This window comes from Globicephala melas, chromosome 1 (genome assembly GCF_963455315.2).
Source record: "Globicephala melas chromosome 1, mGloMel1.2, whole genome shotgun sequence".
Lineage (NCBI taxonomy): Eukaryota > Metazoa > Chordata > Mammalia > Artiodactyla > Delphinidae > Globicephala > Globicephala melas.
This window is the reverse complement of record NC_083314.1, coordinates 169,028,174-169,047,893: the sequence shown is the minus strand read 5'-3', so window position 1 is coordinate 169,047,893 and position 19,720 is coordinate 169,028,174. Positions and strand designations below refer to the sequence as shown.

At 45.3% G+C, this 19,720-nt stretch overlaps 1 protein-coding gene across 5 annotated transcripts in view; it reads left to right on the top strand.

Moving 5' to 3' along the window:
* The window catches only part of NIPAL3 (NIPA like domain containing 3), a 50,623-nt gene that overhangs the window by 11,100 nt on the left and 19,803 nt on the right, over positions 1-19,720 (top strand). For all 5 annotated transcript variants that reach the window (XM_030874490.2, XM_030874444.2, XM_030874463.2 and 2 more), the window contains 4 exons: positions 10,582-10,650; positions 12,234-12,405; positions 14,974-15,033; positions 18,984-19,129. In XM_030874490.2, coding sequence (XP_030730350.1) covers positions 10,582-10,650; positions 12,234-12,405; positions 14,974-15,033; positions 18,984-19,129 — 447 coding nt within the window. The remainder of the gene's footprint in view (positions 1-10,581; positions 10,651-12,233; positions 12,406-14,973; positions 15,034-18,983; positions 19,130-19,720) is intronic.

Genomic DNA, 19,720 nt, shown 5'->3' with positions numbered 1-19,720 from the left:
GATTTCTCTTTTAGAAACAGTCCTAATGACATCACTCAGAGCCTCCCTATCATCTCCAAGCCCAAATCCAAACCCTTTGAAGTAGAGAAGCCCCCTCCCAATCTGACCAGCCCACCCCTAAGCCTTATCCCTCTGCACTCACGTTTCTTCTGTCTTCTGTGGACCCTCGCCCAGCTATATAGAAGCCCTCATTGGTCCTCAAGCTCTCACACACACATCCCCTTTTACCTCTCAGTGCCTTTGAGCCCACTTCCCCCTGGGTCTTACCCCTCCACATCACCTTCTTTCCGTTCCGCAAAGGCACCGTGCTCATTCCCACCATGGGGGCTTCCCACCCCACCCCCATCACTCTACGTCTTCAGACCTCTCTCTGAAACCATTCTTCAAAGATGCCTCCCTGACTTCCCTTAATCCTGGGTCTCTCACACACTAGATCAGGCATCTGTGCTTCTCCTAGGTAGCTCTAACTGAAGTGTGCTTAAAAATAATCAGGTGTTTAATATATACTGCATGAGGACCGGGACAGCGCATGGCACGTTGGCAGTCAGTGCATGGCACACACTAGGCACTGAATAAGTGTCTGGAATGCTATTCTTCCCTCCTCTGTAAAGTGTCTGTATTCTGCACTAGCCTAGGAACCTTTGAGTCAAGAACCAATTCCCCAGCCCTTGATAATAGCTACTAATTATTGAATACTTATCCTGTGTCAGGCATTGTTCTAGAGCTTTAAATATTCCATAGCTTGACATAATAGTTAAGAGCATAGGCTGTAATGTCAGGCTACCTGGGTTCCAGTCCTGCTTCATCCACTTACCAGCTACCTCATATCCTCTGTGCCTCAGCTTCCTCACTGTAAAATTAGATAATAATACTACCTACCTTATAGAGTTGTTATGAGGATTAAATGAGTTAATATATATGAAGTAATTGGAATAGTACTTGGCATGTAGTAAGTGCTCAATAAGTACTGCTGTTTGTCATTATTGCTGTCATGTTTATTTCTAATATTTACAACAAACCCAGTCTGTCAGTTTCCAAAGGCTGAGCTCTCTCTAGTAGAAGAGCTGGCCAGCCATGTAAAAGAACTCAGGCTGGGACTTCCCTGGTGCCGCAGTGGTTAAGAATCCGCCTACCAACGCAGGGGACGCGGGTTCGACCCCTGGTCCAGGAAGATCCCACATGCAGCAGAGCAACTAAGCCCATGCATCACAACTATTGAGCCTGTGCTCTGGAGCCCGCAAGCCACACTACTGAGCCCACGCACCTCAACTACTGAGCCCATATGCTGCCACTACTGAAGCACATGCCCTCTAGGACCCGTGTGCCGCAACTACTGAGCCCGCGTGCTGCAACTACTAAGCCCGCGTGCTGCAACTACTGAAGCCTGCATGCCTAGAGCCCATGCTCCGCAACAAGAGAAGCCACTGCAATGAGAACCCCATGCACTGCAATGAAGAGTAGCCCCAGCTTCTCTTGTGGCCTCTCTTGTGGCGGGATGAAATGAGAAATTAATAACAGAAGGAAATTCACAGCAGCAAAGAGGGAAATTCACAAATATGTGAAAATTAACCCATGGTCAATGAAGAAATCACAAGGGAAATTAGAGACAAACTGATCCTAAAATTCTGTGGAAATGCCAGGGACTCCAACTAGCCAAAACAATCTTGGGAAAAGAAGAACAAAGTTGGAGGACTCATGATTTCAAAAATTATTACAAAACTACAGTAATCAAAACAATGTGGTACTGGCATAAGGACAGACGTACAAATCAGTGGACTACAATACAGGGACCAGAAATAAACCCACACATCTGTGGTCAATTGATTATTGACAAGGGTGCTAAGACCACTCAATAGGGAAAGAATATACAGTCTTTTCAACAAATGATGCTGGGACAACTGGATATCTACGTGTAAAAGGATGAAGTTGGACTCCTTCCTCATACCATGTAAAAAAAATTAATTCAAAATTAAAAAATTAATTCAAAGACCTAAATCTAAGAGCTAAAACTATAAAACTCTTGGAAAGAAACATAGGTACAAATTTTTGTGACCTTGGATTAGACAACAATTTTTTAAAATGATGACACCAAAAACCATACAAGAAACAAAAGAAAAAAATAGATAAATTAAACTTAATCAAAATTTAAAACTTTTGTTCATCAAAGCACACTGTCAAGAAAGTAAACTATAACCCTCAAAATAGGAGAAAATATTTGCAAATCGTATATCTGACAAGGGTTTAGTATCCAGACATATAAAGAAATCTTACAACTCAATAATAAAAAGACAACTCAATTTAAAAATAAGCAAAGTGGGCTTCCCTGGTGGCGCAGTGGTTGAGAGTCCGCCTGCTGATGCAGGGGACATGGGTTCGTGCCCAGGTCCGGAAAGATCCCACATGCCGCGGAGCGGCTGGGCCCGTGAGCCATGGCCGCTGAGCCTGCGCATCCAGAACCTGTGTTCCGCAACGGGAGAGGCCACAGCGGTGAGAGGCCCGCGTACCGCAAAAAAAAACACAAAAATAAGCAAAGCGTTGCACAACATTGAAAATGTACTAAATGCCACTGAATTGTATACTTTAAGATGATTAATAGTCAACTCTATTATATGTGAATTTTTTTAAATAGGCCAAGGATTTGAATAAACAGTTCTCCAAAGAAGATAAACAAATGGCCAATATATACCTAAAAAGATGCTCAACATCATTAGTCATTAGGGAAATGCAAATCAAAACCACAATTAGATACCACTTCACACTCTTTAGAATGGCTATCGTAATTTTTTTTTTTTTAAGGAAAATAACAAGTGTTGGCAATAATGTGGAGAAATGAGAACGCTTGATTGGTGGGAATGTAATTTGCTGTAGCCGCCATAGAAAACAGTTCGGCAGTTCCTCAAAAAGTTAAACACAGAGTTACTATATGACTGAGAAATCCCACTCCTAGTGGAATATACCCAGGAGAACTGAAAACATATGTTCATGCAAAAAGATGTACACAAATGTTCATAGCAACATTCATGATAGACAAAAAGTGGAAATAATTTACATGTAACTGATGAACAGATAAACAAAAAATGGTATATCCATATAATGGAATATTATTTGGCCGTAATAAAGAATGAAGTACTGGTTCATGTGAACCAGTTCTTAAGGCTCCTATGAACCAGTTCTTAAGGTTCATATGAACCTTAAGAACATTATGCTAAGTGAAAGAAGCCAGTCACAAAAGACCCTATATTGTAGAGTTCCATTTATATGAAATGTCCAGAATAGGCAAATCTATAGAGACGGCGAGTAGACTAGTGGTTGCCAGGAAGTGAGGGGAGGGGAAACAGGGCATGAATGCTAGTGGGTTTGGGGCTCCTTTGAGGAATGACAGAAGTGTTCTGCATTTAGATATCGGTACGGCACAACTTGATGGAATCTGGACGTTTTCAAGGTTATGTGGCAGCTCCGGAAATCAGATCCACACCCGGCCTCCTGTTTGGTGTTGCTGCTTGTTGTGGTTTCTTATTGTTTGCTTGTTTAGTGATTTTTCTCAACTCTTTTTGTAAAGTCTGTGTTTTCTGTTGTGTGTGGCCTATCCAAGTCTGTGTCTGTTAGCTCGGTGGTCAGTTTTGTTTTGATAGTTTTGTTAAATACCTAGAGCCAAAAAGAGGAAAAAAGAAAAAACCTCTCCCAGTCTTTGCAGACTGGCTCTGTGCTGGGGCACTACTCCATCGTTCACCAGTCTATTTACAGCTCTGCCTTCACTTTTACTTGCTGCTCTGCCCAGCCTGAAGGCCACCTGAGGTGAAGGCTTAGCATCTTCTCAAGTGTTTTTGGAGCACGCATCCAGCCCTGGGTATACGAATAGTCTTGATTCCCCAGGATACACCGGCGCTTTTAAAAGCCCTCTCTCTCTCCACCCCGCACCCCCGTATCTTCTTTCCCAGCCTCTTCCTGCTCAGGCTTTTCCTTCTGTACTGTACTGTGTACTGTGCATCCCGGTGCTGTCCCTCGCCTCAGGATGCTGCAGCCAACACTTGTGACTTTAAATTCTTTCAGCAAAAGCATCCCGGAAGCTGCCCCCACCCCCCCAGCCCTGGTACTGCTCCAAGTCAGGCAAAATAAAGGCAAGCCCTTGTGCTGTTCCTTCAGGGAGCTGCCAGACAGGTTGGAATCCACAACCTCAATTTTTTTTTTAATTTTAATTTTATATTGGAGTATAGCTGATTAACAATGTTTTGTTAGTTTCAAGTGTACAGCAAAGTGATTCAGTTATACATATACAGGTACCTCTTCTTTTTTTTTTTTTTTGCGGTACGTGGGCCTCTCACTGTTGTGGCCTCTCCCGTTGCGGAGCACAGGCTCCGGACACGCAGGCTCAGCGGCCATGGCTCACGGGCCCAGCTGCTCCACGGCATGTGGGATCCTCCCGGACCGGGGTACGAACCAGTGTCCCCTGCATCAGCAGGCGGACTCTCAACCACTGCGCCACCAGGGAAGCCCCACAACCACAATTTTTAAAAAATAATGTCCTTATTGCTCCCTCTGCCCTCATGACTGCCATAGGTCTGGAGTGTAAGGGATGGTTGGCAAGCAATTTAAAATGCCACATTGCTTTCTGACCATAAGGCAACTGCTTCTTTCTTCACCAAGGCTTCCCCTTCTTATTATAAGTTTTTAATTAGACTCCAGAGTTCTAGAAAAGTTGATTCAGACAGTGTTTGCCAGTTCATTCATTGTTTTACTGGAGGGATGGATCCCTGGAGTTCTTCTCTATTCCACCATTTTCAATGGCATCACTTATAACATTGTGAAGATACTAAAAAAAAACACTGAATGGTACACTTTAAAAACGTCAAAATGCTGACTTTTATGATTTTTGAATTTGTCTCAATGAAAAAGGTAGTGACACATTAAAGAAAGATATTCTGAGTTCATAGAATGGCCTTAAAGAGCATTTAGAACCAGGCATTAAGATGGGAAGACATTAAAATACCTTAACTGAGCAAAAAAGGGGGGAGATGACCAAGCAGTAGAGTGATCCGTACTCAGATCAGATGGACGATCAAAGCCGCCCACTAGTAAATGTCTGGAATAGAGTCACATCTTGAGTCCCAGCCAAAAATTGCTGGATCATTAAGCAACGTTGGTCCACTGAGAAAGCACGTCAGTTAGCTATTGCTGGGTAACAAACCACCTGAAAACCTAAGTAGCTAAAAACAACAACCATTTTACTGCTCACAATTCTATGAGTCAGGAGTCTGGACAGGATCTAAAAGAATTGAAATCAAGATCTCGAAGAGATAGTGGTACTCTGTTGTTAATTGCAGCACGATCAACAGTGGTCAAGGTGTGGAAACAACCTAGATGTCCATTGATAAATGAAGAAAGAAAATGTGGTATATACTACAATGGAGTATTACCCAGCCTTAAAAAAGAAGGAAATCCTGGAACATGCCACCACATGGGTGAACCTTGAGGACATTACGCTAAGTGAAATAAGTGCTAGACTGAATGTGCCTCGCCTCCCCCCCACCCCCAAATTCATGTATTGAAGTCATAATCCCCAATGTGATGGTATTTGGAGATGCAGACTTTGAGAGGTAATTAGGTTGTGACGGTGGACCTCATACATGGGATTAGTGGCATTATTAAGAGAGAGACAGAGCTCTCTTTCTGTACCATGTAAGGACACAGCACGAAGGTGTCCATCTGCAGACCAGGAAGCGTCTCTCACCAGGAAAAGAATCAGCCAGCGCCTTAATCTTAGACTTCTCAGCCTCCAGAAGTGTGAGAAATGAAAGTCTGTTGAGCCACCAGTCTATCGTATTTGTTAGCATCCCTGTAGCATCCCAAACTGACTAAGGCAGTCATCCAGTCACGGAAGGACAGATACTGCATGGTTCCACTTACATGGGGTATCTTAAATAGTCAAACTCATAGAATCAGACAGTAGGATGGCAGTTGCCAGGGGCTGGCAGGGAGGGTGGCAGTAAGGAGTTGCTAATCATTGGGCGTAAAGTCACAGTTATGGCAGATGAATAAGTTCTAAGATCTGCTGTACAACATTGTCCAGCAGTTAAAAATACTGTATTGCACACTAAAAATTTATTAAGAGGGTATATCTTATGTTAAGTGTTTATGCCACAGTAAAATTTTTTTAAAAAGAAAGAATTCGAGCAGAGCTCAGCAGTGGTGGCTGCCTTTGCATCTTTGCTTGGCTGGGGCTGGAGCTGGAGAATCCAAGAGGTCCTCACTCATGTCTGGAACCTCAGCTGGGATGGGTTAAATCAGCTGGAGTGGGCTGAGGTGGCTGTGCCTCTCTCTCCTCTTGGTGTTGACTGGGCCCACTCATATATCTGTTTGGCCCTCCACATGACCTCTCTCTCTTTTGGGGGACAGGCTGGGCTTTTTTACATGTGGCTGGGTTCCCCTCCGAACAAAAGCAGAACCTGTAAGGCCTGAGCTCGGAAATCCCAGAACTTCACTTCTCTCTCATTCTGTCGACCAAAGCAAGTCACAGGCCAACCCAGGTTCAAGTGATGGGGAAAAGACCCCACCTCTTGAGGGGAGTCATAGCGCATGCATACAGGGATGGGAGGAATCGTTGGCAGCTGTCACTGCAGTTTACTACAAATGATAACCCCAAGTTCAGGACAATGTAATTGTGAAAGTCTAGTGGGAAGAATCTTGCCTCTCCACCAGGCCTCCTCTGATACCACCACAGTGGGGAGGAGAAGGGGTGCTTCGTGACTGCCAGGTGGGGCAGAGGTCTAGTCTCCCTGTGGTCTCTACTGACGCTGGGGGGAGGGGGGTACCGCCTCATCGCTGGCCTCAGCTGCCCACTTGGCTTTCTCTGGTAGTCCCAGCAGGGGAGTTGGGTTGCTTTGTTACAGCCTCCAAAGGGTGGAAATCTAAGCTCCCTACTTGGCTTGTGCTGGCAGGGGCAGGGTAGAGCCTTTTTTTTTTTTTCCGGCAGTGTTTGGAGCACATCAGTTATTGTCTAAAACCCTTCTGCCTGGCCTGGCTGCTCCTTTCCTTGTTCTCCGACCAGAGTGCAGGCTTTTCTTGGGGCTTTTTTGGGTCACACCTGTTGCTATTTCCAAGTTGCCAGTTTCTTCAGCTCCAAGTCTGGATACATGAGGCAAAAAGAAAACTCAAGGAACTCCCTACCGTGTGGTTCCTCAGGTCTCAAGCTCCTTAGCCTGTCCGCCTTCTTCTGTCCACCTTTCAGTCTTCTTATGTTTGTTTTATATATAATGTCCAGGGTTTTTAGTTGTGCGTAGCAGGAAGCATAGGAAAAAGAATGTCTACTCCGTCTTACTGGAAGCAGAAGTCTTTTAAAATTAAAGTTGTCAGAGAATTTTATTGTATGTGAACAGCTGGAGTATTTAAGAGAATTTCAGTTTCCTTATATTCATAAGTGCAGTTTGTTAGACTTATAAGAATAACTTAGTTCCTTGTTAAGGTTTTGTTTCCAAAAAACCAGATCAGGGAATCTGTTATTTTAATAACACATATAATTTTTTTAAAAAAGCAAAGTAAATGCACATAGCCTTTTTTGTCCATAAAAGCTACCCTGTTTTTGTCTATAAAAGTGAGGGGGGACACATATTTACTAGGAGTTGGACTAATAATAATAAACATATTCCCAAACTCTGTTCTGTGAAGCCTTGACTCTATTAGGCTCTTTGGTTGCAAGTAACAGAAACTAGCTCGTAAGCAAACAAGATTGTGGGGCTGCTTCCGGAAAAGAAGGAAGAGCTGGAGAAGCCAGCTTCAGAAGGTCAGGAACCAGGAAGGCTCCAGGGGTCTGACTTGGCTAAACCTCACCTCGGGCAGGAGTGAACCAGCCTTTTTCCGCCTTTGTGTTTCTCAGTCCAGGATTTGGAGCCCAGAAAGAGAGCTTCTGACCTGCCTGGCTTGGATCAAGCGTGGGTCACAGGCCCATCCTTGTCTAGGAGAGGAGACTGGAGCCCTTTGAATGACAGTCCCAACAGGAGTATCCAATGAGGAGGCAGGGGGGAGGCAGGGAGTCCTCCACAGCACAATCGGGGTGCTGTTACCAGAAGGAAAGGAAAGTGATTAAAATGTCAGGCTGGTGAGAATCGCAGAGGTACTACAGATGCCAGTGGATGGACTCTAAGCTAAGAGCTCTAGAGCCAAATGGGTTTGGGAAACCTGAGCTAGATAAGGAGAAACTGCCTCTGAGAGCCTCTACTGGGCCAGTGCACTGGATGGAGGATACAGCGTTTTGCAAACTTATCTAACCACATGATGCCTTTTGCCTTGGAACCCCATTGACATATCTAGGAACCCTGGCCTGATTGGCCTCCAGTGACCCTTTTAGCTCTGAGATTCTGTGACCCTGCAGGACGGACATGGCTTCTGTTTAACTGAAAAGAAACCAAAAAGCATGAAACAGTGGAGATGGAGAAGGACCGAGCCAGTGCAGCTCAGGCTGAGAGCCGTATTGGGAAGCAGTGGAAGCCAGCTCCTTTGGGTCCCAGGAGATGCCCCCAATAACCTCCAGTTAATGAGCTATTTTATGTGAAATGAATTGGTTGGTTTCTTGTCTGGCATGATCATCACTTGGTTTCTCTGAGCAGTCTGGCTGTGACCAGAAGCTTGGGTCAGGGCCGGAGGGGCCCTTTGCAGTCGTCTGGGCCAGCACTTAGGTCATCCAGAGAGGACACACAAGCCTGGTTAGGGGAAGGGGACTTGTCTGAGGCCATGTAGCAACGTGGTAGCAGAGCTGGGACCAGATCCCAGGTCTCCGGGCACCCAGCTCAGCATCTTCCCTTTATGCTGCAGCACTGCACCTTGAAGGGGAGAAGTCGGGGACAGCCATGGTGGTTTCCCTCAGCAGGCCTCCTCTGCCCTCCTCCCGCCCTATCCCACAGTGACTGCCCTTCTCTGGGAAGGGCCCCTCAGCTCTATGGGCCCTCAGCACTCTGGGAGAGGGAAGGGAAGAGGGGGGCAGGAGGCGGGATAGAGGGTTGACTTTATCCCCCTTACTGCTTACTGATTATCTGTCCTTCCAGAGGGATTGAAGGACTGAGTTTGTCTTTTTTTTTTTTTTTTTTAATTAATTTTTACTGGACTGAGTTTGTCTTGATGTTCACTGCTGGTTCACTTGGGCCTGGCCCAGGCCTTGAAGAACATGCAGATTTCACAAGGGAGGGCACCAGTGGTAGGAGACTCTTTTTTTTGCAGTACGCGGGCCTCTCACTGTTGGGGCCTCTCCCGTTGCGGAGCACAGGCTCTGGACGCGCAGGCTCAGCAGCCATGGCTCACGGGCCCAGCCACTCCGCGGCATGTGGGATCTTCCCGGACCGGGGCACGAACCCGTGCCGCCTGCATCGGCAGGCAGACTCTCAACCACTGTGCCACCAGGGAAGCCCAGGAGGAGACTCTTGAGCAAAGGAGGAGTTGGGAAAGCCCATGCTGGGAAGAGAGGATTCCTATTTGGTTAAAATGATGCATTCCTTTGGTGTTTAGCAGGATAATGCTGGAGGGTGTGTTGAGCACATAACACAGTGTGGTTTAAATGCTGGGCCATGTACGCTTTGACCCAGCAGTCCCACTTCTAAGAATTTATCCCAAGGGATTAATCTTCATAAATGCACAAAAATGCATGAACTAGGTTGTTGGATCACAGCATTGTTTTTAAAAAAGGAAATAGCCTAAGTATCCAATAATACAGAAGCAATGATAGAAATGCACATCCAAATGGTAAGTTATTTTGACATTTATTAAAAATGGTGAATTAGATATGCCTGTCAAGAGAATGTATTTATAATATCTTAGGTAAAGGAACAGGTTATAAAACAAATTATAATATTATTTTTATAAAAATAAATTAACACTGCCATTGACATCAAAATTCATGGACAGAAAAAAATTTTTACAAAAATCAAAATGTTTGCAGTAACTATCTCTGGGGGTTTTAGAGTGACAGATGGCTTTTATCTTTTTTGCGTTTTTGTTCTTTTCATTTATATTTCCTAATTATTCTACAGTGAATATACGTTTGGTAATCATTGTATAAAGTTTTTTAAAAAATGCCGTGCTAAGGAATCTGAACCTCATTCTTAAGGTGACATAAATTAAATTTTTATAAATTAAATAATTAAAAGTGCCCTAAGCAACTTTGCCACTTAAAGGAGCCTCATTGAGACCCCTCTGGGAATAGGAAGACTCCATTGATTAGATGGCAAATAGTATCCCTGCCTGTGTTTTTCTTGTAAATTCTGATCTCTGAACATTGCTTTTCTGCGCAAGACCATACCAAGTCAATACATTAAGGGAACTGGAAGAGCAGATTTAGGCCTTATCAAGTCCTTGTGACTGGAGGACAAAGGATGGTGCTTTCTGGTAGTGTCCCATCACAGGCCGTGTTCTGTAAACCAGCAAGGCAGCCAGAGTAAACTCGGGTAGAAAAATTCCACTGGAGTGTCTGGGGGGCGTGGCTTTGTGAGGGATGTTGTTGGTTTTGTTTTGGGACCACAAACAGTTGGATTCCAATGTGTCCTGGGGCCCTTTGGCTTAGGCCCAGCTCATGTCTGCTCCTGTGAACTTTCCTTACAGGAAAACTTGATCGGTGCCCTCTTGGCGATTTTCGGACACCTTGTGGTCAGCATTGCACTTAACCTCCAGGTACGTTTCAGTCACCAGCACTGCCTGGGGCAGAGATACAGCCGATGGGTATCTGGTGCAGGCCCGGCTGCCTCCTCTCTGGGGGACATTGCCTATTCCATCCCAGGGCTGGGACAATACCTTTTAGGTTGTTCCAGAATCTCTCTTGATTCTTTGCCCCTGCTTCATCCCCCATCACCCCTCAACCATGAAGACAGTGCTCTCTGTTACTTAAAAGTCTCTGGGGGGTGCCTTGGAGCAGCTGCTGTGTACGCCCTGCCCCATAACTCCTCGGCCTAGTTGAGCTCACAGACAGCTGTGGTTTAGAGCCAGTTGACAACACCATGGGAACTGGCCCCACTGGCTGCAGGTGCAGCTGGGAAGCCAGCTGTGTGTGTTGGGCGCTGGTGGCGGTTGTTAATGCCCCGGGGCAGCCTTCAACCAGTGGGGGATGGGAGTCAGTGGATAAATGCTCCAGGCCCCCGTCCTTGGGTAGGATGGTTCTGAGGGGAGTTCACAGTGTTTCTCAGAATGACTGAGCCCCAGTTGCCCAAAGCACTAACTCACCGTGAAAGCACCCTTCACTGGCCCTCCTCCCTTCCCTGTCTCACTTTCCCACTCCCTGACTTATGCTTCCTGGAATCACCTCCCAAATCAACTCCCTGCTCCCCAGCCCTTGTTTCAGGGACTGCTTCTGGGAAACCCAGTCCAAGACTTGACACCTGCCAGCAGGACAAATCCCACAGCACACTGGCCAATGCTTTCCCCCAGCGCTGCACAGCTTCCAGCTTCGGCGAGCCGCTCTGCCCCTCTGGAGCAGGCACATGAACACTCTGCTTCCACATACACACACGTGTGTGTTTCTGTGTGTTTCCGAGGCTGCATGGTCTCTTCGCTCCTTATGTGGTTCCCTCTCTTCTCTCTGCAGACCAGCAGCCCTCATCAAGATCCTCCCCACATGGCAGCCTTGACCCTCTAAGTCAACATGCCTTTCTGGCTTTCCTTAGTCACTGCCTCAGGGTCTGTGTCCCAAGTTCACATGTCCAGAACCAGGAATATTGTCCATGCTTGGGCCAAGTATCCACCCGAGGGAGAGCAGCGTCCACTAGCACCCACAGGGCTGCCCAGCAGAGCAGCCAGCATCTCTACGGAAAGGAGTGTATCCAAGTGGGCACACTGAACACGGGGACTCCTGGGCATTGCTATTAGAGGGAAAAGTCAACCCAAGGGCCAGGCTAAAGTGGGGGTCCTTAGATCATGGCTCCCACCCCAGACTGCTCGTTGCCTGTGATGTGCATCAGAAATGCACATTTCCAGGCCTCACCCACATCTCCCCGCTGAGGGTGAGGCCCAGGCCCATGTATTTTTTCAAAGCTTCCCAGGGAATTTAAGGCTTCCCAGCCAATTTGAGAACTACTGTCTCAGAATAGCAACCTAAGGTTTAGATCACTACTGCTTTACTCTTCTCTGAGTCAGAACTCCAAAAACACTTGACAGGTCTCCCCAAACTATTTTTAAAAGTGGGGAGTGGATTTAGGATTCGTGCATCTTAGCATCTTTTTCCTGGAGATCTGGACAAATCGCATTTTTTCTCGGATTTCTAGAAGTACTGTCACATCCGCCTCGCGGGCTCCAAGGACCCTCGGGCCTATTTCAAGACCAAGACATGGTGGCTGGGCCTGTTCCTGATGCTGCTGGGCGAGCTGGGCGTGTTTGCCTCCTACGCCTTCGCCCCGCTCTCGCTGATTGTGCCTCTCAGCGCCGTCTCTGTGATAGGTAAGACCCAGCTCCCACCCTGCCCCTCCCTTGGGACTTGCCTACCTCTGTGAGCAGGTCACCGCCAGTATCAAAGAGACTCACCAAACCAGCTTTTGCTTTGCTAGTAATGCCTAACACTTACAAAGCGCTTCATACTCAGCAGGACTTGCTCTAAGCACTTTACAGATAGTGATTCTTCTAATCCTCCTGGCAGCCTTTTGAGGGAGATACTGTTATTATCCCCATTTTACAGATGAGGAAACCGAGGCACAGAGTGGTGAAATTACTTTCCCCAAATCACACAGCTAGCGAGAAGCAGGGCTGGGATGCAAACTGGAGTTCTGCCTCCAGAATCTGTTTAAGATTCGGAAAGTTTATCAGAATTGCTTTTTATTTCTACTGCAGAAGGAAGATAAACCTTGACACATTCATCCTAACACTGTCAAGATAAACTAAGCTTTCAGAGTTCAGGTATTTCGCACCTCTAAGAAATGCACATTCGGCTTATTCTCTGATCTTTTTACATCAACTGATACCATTTTTAAAACATCACTAACTTTCTCATCTGCCATTTTTCTATGATTTCTGTAATCACTGAACCAGTGTTTCAGAACGTTTGAACCAACAGGAAGACAAAGGAGTTTTAATATCCATGAAGTCACAAATAAAATAGAATTAGAAAAAAATTCTTTTCTTCTTGAGTAAAAGATGTTAGTAGATTAGTGAACAATAGTTTTTTGTACATAGGAACAGGGACAGTGAACTTGCTTTGAAATGTTTCCTTCCATCCTGCTGGTAAGCATTACAGTGCCGAGAAGCTCTTCTCTGCTCTTAAAGGAGAAAATCCTATTCTGAGTCTTAATCCTCCTGGAATTAAGAGGGCCTCTTCAATACAGGGATGGCATATGCATGGTATTTATGTGCCCCTGCAGTACCCAAGGCAGATATCACTAATCAATCATAGTGAGCCTGGATGGGCCTCAGAATTCTCAGAGCTTCAGGCATTCATTACCAATTACTGGGAGCTGGCAGAGGAGCAGAAATCTATTTGCTTTCCCTGATCCTATTTATTGAAAGCCCCTCTTTTTCTCGACCAGGGTTGGTAAACAGGCAGCCTACAAGATGACTGAGGTCCTAGGCATGCTGTGTTCTTTCCCACCCAGTATCGTTTCAAAATGTCATTTGAGTGCCTTTAGTTGAGGCAAGTTGTCTGCCGTAGTCTCAGCTTCTCTCTACTGTCTTACATCTGGCCCGCTTTCTACATCTGTGTTGTTGCCCAGCCCCAACAGGTATTTAGGTTTGTCCTCTGCCCATTGCTCATCTATCCAAAGGACTCTCAGAACCTTTATTGACAATGAGGAATATGTGACTGAATGACTAAGTACTTTAAATCTTAGTCTTTGAATTTTAATAAGGATCAAATCACCAAATTCTTAAAAATGGGCTGAATTATAATGATGGGACTTCACATATCATCCCCTAGAAATTAAGGGGCTCTTAGTGTTTCTTAAGTCACCAAGTGAAAAATAATATTAAAAATAAATATTAAAATAATAATCACCATTTATTGGGTACCTATTACTTATTAGTTACTGTTCCAGGTACTTTAATAATAATAATAATAATTACTCAGTTATTGAGCATGTACTAAGTGATTTGCCTATATTATCTCATTTAATTACCCCTATGACTCTGAGAAGTAGGTATTTTCAGTGATATGTTGATAAACCAACTCGAGAGAATGAGAGAAGAAGAAAAAGAAAAGAAAGAGGAGGTGGAGGGAGGGAGGGAAGAAGGGAAGGGACAGAAAAGTGGAAGAAAAAGAAGACCTGATTTTTAATGTTTCTGATGTAAAGGGTGTCAATACCCACACTGTCGCTGATTCCAAGCTACCAATGGTTTCCTGACTATTAACCCTCAGCAAGCTGGTGAAGGCTGGATCCAGCACACGATTTCAGAGACTAGGAGACTGACTCTCAGGTGAAGTGACCTACCCAGGTTACCCAGCCAGAGGAGGCAGACCTGAGATGGTAACCCTGGTCTTTTCACGGTGAATGCCAGCCCCATCCTTTAGGACAGTCACAAGAAAGTTTGAGTACATCTGCAAACGTGGAAGAGTCAGGGAGTGAAAAGAAAAGAACCAGGGGGGAAATGTCAGAGGTAGGCATTGCCTTCTGAAGGAGCAAGAACCCTGGCCTCCAACAGTCCTAGGTTTGAGCCCAGCCTTTCCTCGCCAGCTGCATGGTCTTGAGCGGGTCCTTTCCCTCTCTCAGCTTCAGTGTCCCCATTTTCCACATGGAATCGTAACAGTGCCCACCTCAAAGAGCAAACACGCCAGAAATAACTTGTGTAAGTTGCCTGTCACACGGCAAGTATTCAACCCCCGGTGTTCCTTGTAGGAAATCCTCAAGGAGGCTCAGAGAGGAGCCTCTGTTTCTAATAACAAGAGACAGCTCTTGGGAGCATGAATGAGAGCTTAGGCAAGCTCCAGCGCAAATGAGCCAACCCAGAGGGCACTGGCGAAGGGACTCCATTTGACTGATGGCAGCCTCAACGCTCTTCTCCCTGTGCTTTTTTTTTTTATAGCCAGCGCCATCATAGGAATCATATTCATCAAAGAAAAATGGAAACCTAAAGACTTTCTGAGTAAGTTCGTGGATTGGAGCTCTGTTCTTAATTTTATGCTTGTGCTTTTTTTCATTGTGAAACCGGCTCACCCCAATGTAGAGATCATTTGTCTCCTTCTCCCCTGTGTGGTTCTGTATCCCACCCTCATCAGGCTCCTGAGAGCTGGGTCTTTTAATCAGTGGTTCCCAAACTTGGCTATGCATCAGAACCATCCGTGCAACTTTTTAAAATGGGCTTTCATTTATTCCATTCAATCAATATTTATTGAACATCTATTGCTGGGATTTTAGGAGGCCCAGGAAAAGGCACCCTCTTTCCCTAACTGAGTTTTAAAACAGTGAGAACTAAATAAGGAAGTCAAACACAGGAGATCAGAAGTTATGCTTTATTACTAATAAAAGCTAGATTAGAACACGCAGCCACATGAACTTGCTTACGCTCTCCCCGCAGTGCGCTCCAGCCCACAGCTAGACCTTGGGCCAGTCTCCCAAGGAAATATTTGGGTTTACAGAATGGAACACTTATCCAGAATTACTGTCGTACATATCCTGGGACAGAGAAGGGAGAAAAAAAGATCAAAGCCTGAGTGTTTAAATTCTTTCGATAGATTAACTCCATTTCGGTCGAGAAATGCAGACCAATGGTGCAAGAGGCAGAAGTGTCGGTCCATTGGAGCTTCCTCCACATAGAAACCCAAGGAGTGGGGAAGAAGTTACCTACTGAGTGCCACCCTCTGTTGTAGGTGCTGGAGATATAGCAGTAGGACAGATGAGGATCCTACTCTCATGGAGGTTACCGTCTAATGTATATGTGTGTTGGAGGGGAGAACATACAGTAAACAAGTTAACTATATAACTAACCAAATAAAATAATTCTAGATCTTAGCGAGTGCTTCAGAGAAAGTAGAATGCTTTTTGTTGGGGCACTGGGGATGTGGGGATGCTTTTCCTAGACTGGTCAGGGTTAGACTCTCTGAAGAGGTGGGACCCAGACCTAACTGATACTAAGGAGACTACCAACGCCAAGATCTGTGGGCAGTGTTCCATGTAGAAGGAGCAGCAGGTGCAAAGGCCCTGAGGCAGGAAAAAGCTTGGCGTGTCCGGTATCAGTAAGGCCAGTGTAGCTGGAGGGTGATGAGTAAAGGAGGAAGCAGGACATGAGAGCAAGGAGGCATGGAGGAACTGGATGATGCAGGGGCTTACGAGCCATGCTAAGGAGTTAAGGAGGGACATGATGGTGGGTCCAGGCTCTATCCCCAGAGACTTTAAATCTGGGCTGGGGCCTGGGCATTTGCATTCTCATAAAGCTCCCCAGGGTGAAGTATATTAGTCTGCAACTTGCTTTGAAATGTATCCAAAAATAACCTGGCTTGATGAATGAGTGGAGGGATGAAGAAAATGGATCACGATATGGGATAAAGCAAGTATAATAAAATGTCAATTTAGAATCTAGGTGGTGGGACTATGGGTGCTTACTATTAAAGTTTCTTTTTATATAAATTTATTTTTATTTATTTGTTTTTGGCTGTGTTGGGTCTTTGTTGCTGTGCGTGGGCTTTCTTTAGTTGCGGCGAGCGGGCTTCTTATTGCAGTGGCTTCTCTTATTGTGGAGCACGAGCTCTAGGCACACAGCCTTCAGTAGTTGCGGCACGCGGGCTCAGTAATTGTAGCTCGCAGGCTGTAGAGCTCAGGCTTAGTAGTTGTGGTGCACGGGCTTAGTTGCTCCACAGCGTGTGGGATCTTCCTGGACCAGGGCTCAAACCCGTGTCCCCTGCATTGGCAGGCGGATTCTTAACCACTGCACCACCAGGGAAGTCCTTGTGTCCGAAAGTTTTTAAACACAAAATGTCAGGGAGAAGAAGCTCCCAAGATGCTGCAGACACACAGCCACATTTGGGAATCACTGTTCTGAATCATTGGTGTAGAGTAACAGCAAGATTGGACCAGGAGATGGAAAAAGAAAAGAATCTTACACTGAAAAAAGCAGAACTACTGCTCAGCAAACAAATGATGCCACAAAGACCGAAAGATTCAGAATGATTTGTAGTAATTCTGCTGGGGGAGGGGCGGGGCTGGGCTGGTTCTGAGATCAGTGTAGAGGTTTATGTCCCTTCCAGGGTCATGCTAGGTGGTCCTGGAATGAGAGGCATGCCCTATGTGAATTAGAAAAAGATGCCCCTCTGGGCATCTATAGTTCTGTGGGCAAATGCCTTGGTGAGCAGAGCATGGGCTAGATTTTAGCCCTCTTCACTGCCCTTGTGCAGTGAGCAACCTGCACAACTGTACCTGGCTGCCCTGCTTAGAGTTCTATTAAAGTTCAGCAAACATTCACCCAGTGCTAGACCTTTGCTGGACAACGCAGGTATATTGATGAGTAAGACCTGTCCCTGCTTACGGAGAACTTAAGACAATAGACTTGCACAGAACTTACCATGTTGAGTTTAACCATGGTTCATTCATTCACTGAGCAATTGAACAACTGGTTTTTGAACACCTTTTGAGGGCTAGAATGAAAATAAAGGACATTTAATATGATATCACATTTCCTCGAGATAGTGAAATGAAACAGGTAGAGTTAATTGTATCACAGAAAAATCCAGAAGCCTGTGGTCACAATATGTGCAGCTCAGAACTCACGGTCCTTTTCAGCTTGCATGGGGCTGGGCTCACTCACCTTCAACCAGAGGCCTTTCACCAACCCCACAGGGTTCAATTGGAGTGTGACAGGACCCTGGGGAAGAGTCAGGAGACTCTGGTCCTTCACCCAGGAGCATGCCTCCTGGGCCACCAACAATATCTGACAGGTCTGTGGACTAGAGTGTTGGTAGTATTTAGATAGTTCCCTTGGGTGTAGGTTAAATAGCCAGTTGGGAGAGACTAAGACAGTTTTTCAAAGGCATACCGTAGGCTCTGAAGGTTTGCTTTTGAGGTTTTTTTGTTTTTTGTTTTTATCTAGCCCATCTAGCTTTAGAATGTTCCTTGTAAAATGCATATTAAAACCAGAGTGCAATACTAGAACGACTAAAATGAAGAAAAAATACGCAGTTTTGCTCATACGCTACTGGTGGGAGTGTAAATTGGTACAGCCACTTTGGAAAACCATTCGACAGTACCTACTAAACTGGACATCTACATCTCCCATGACCACGAATTCCACTCCTAGTTTTGTACCCAATAGAACTACATGCATATGTTTTCCAAATGACATGCACAAGAATGTTTGTAGTAACGTGATTTGTTATAACCCAAGACTGGAGACTACTTAGATGCCTACCAACAGTAGAAATGATAAATTGTATCCTATTCACACATGGACCACCGTACAGCAGTGAGAATGAAGAAACTACCACCACATGCCAGGATACAGATGAATCTCACAAACATAGCCTTGCATGAACCCAGACACAAGCAAATGTACTGTACGAATCCATTGATATAAAGTACAAACCCAGGCAAATGGTCAGTGCTGGTAGGAGTCAAAGTGTTGCCCTGGGGGTGGGGGCTAGTGATTGGAAGGGGACATGAGTGGGGATTTGGGGGTCCTACAAATGTTCCCTTTCTCGACCTGGGTGCTGGTTACGTGGGTGAGTTCACTTTGTAAGAATTCATCGAGCACTTTTTTGTATGCATGCTATCTTATTAAAAAAATTTTTTTAACACTAAATGTATCTTTAAAAAAATGACATTCAGGGGACTTCCCTGGTGGCCCAGTGGTTAAGACACCACACTTCCTCTGCAGGGGGCACGGGTTTGATTGCTGGTGGGAGAACCAAGTTCCTGCATGCCTTGAGGCGTGGCCAAAAAAGTAGAAAAAAAAATGACATTCATGAAGATACTCTGTTTTTTTTCAAGTAAAGAAAAACCCCAAATTCAAGCAATAGCAGGTCCCCATATGTTACCCTAAAGACACATGCTGGCCTGGGGCGGGCACTTACAGTAAGCCCTGTGATGGCCTCCCTCTCCCTGCAGGGCGCTACATCTTATCCTTCGTTGGCTGCGGTCTGGCCATCGTGGGCACCTACTTGCTGGTGACATTCGCACCCAACAGTCACGAGAAGATGACAGGCGAGAACATCATCAGACATCTTGTGAGCTGGCCTTTTCTCCTGTACATGGTGAGAGAAGCCTCTGGTCCTTCCACCTGAGAGGATGGGGGTGGGGATGGAGTCCTAGAAACCAGAAACCCAAATTCCCAGCAAGACGGGGTTCACGGGAATCATGATGTATTTCACAGCGCCGAACACCACGCTCGCAGAGAGCACGTAGTTCCTGGGGAAGTGCTTTTTTTCACTTGTGTCCTGAGTAATGTCTAAAACTGCATGTATAGTGTGATAACTTGATTTTTTTAGAGGTATTTGTAGGTCTGTACGTTACCTGTAAAAGATTGGATAGAAAAACAGAAACTCCATCAGTAGCTGTCTCTGAGAGATGGAATTATGATTGTGTCTTTATTTCACCTTCATCTTTACATATTACCCAAAATGTCTACAGTGAGCATTTAAAACTGTTATGGTAAGAAAAAAAGTTAAAATTTTTAACAGTTAAAGAATGTTATATATATATTTTTGCCCGCTATCACACAGCTGATAAAAGCTGATAGAAACACGGGAGACACTGCAGACTTTATCTCCTAAACCCCCAACCAGAACTCATCAAGGTTACAAATAGATTACCACTGACTAATTGTAATCTAAATTGATTACAAA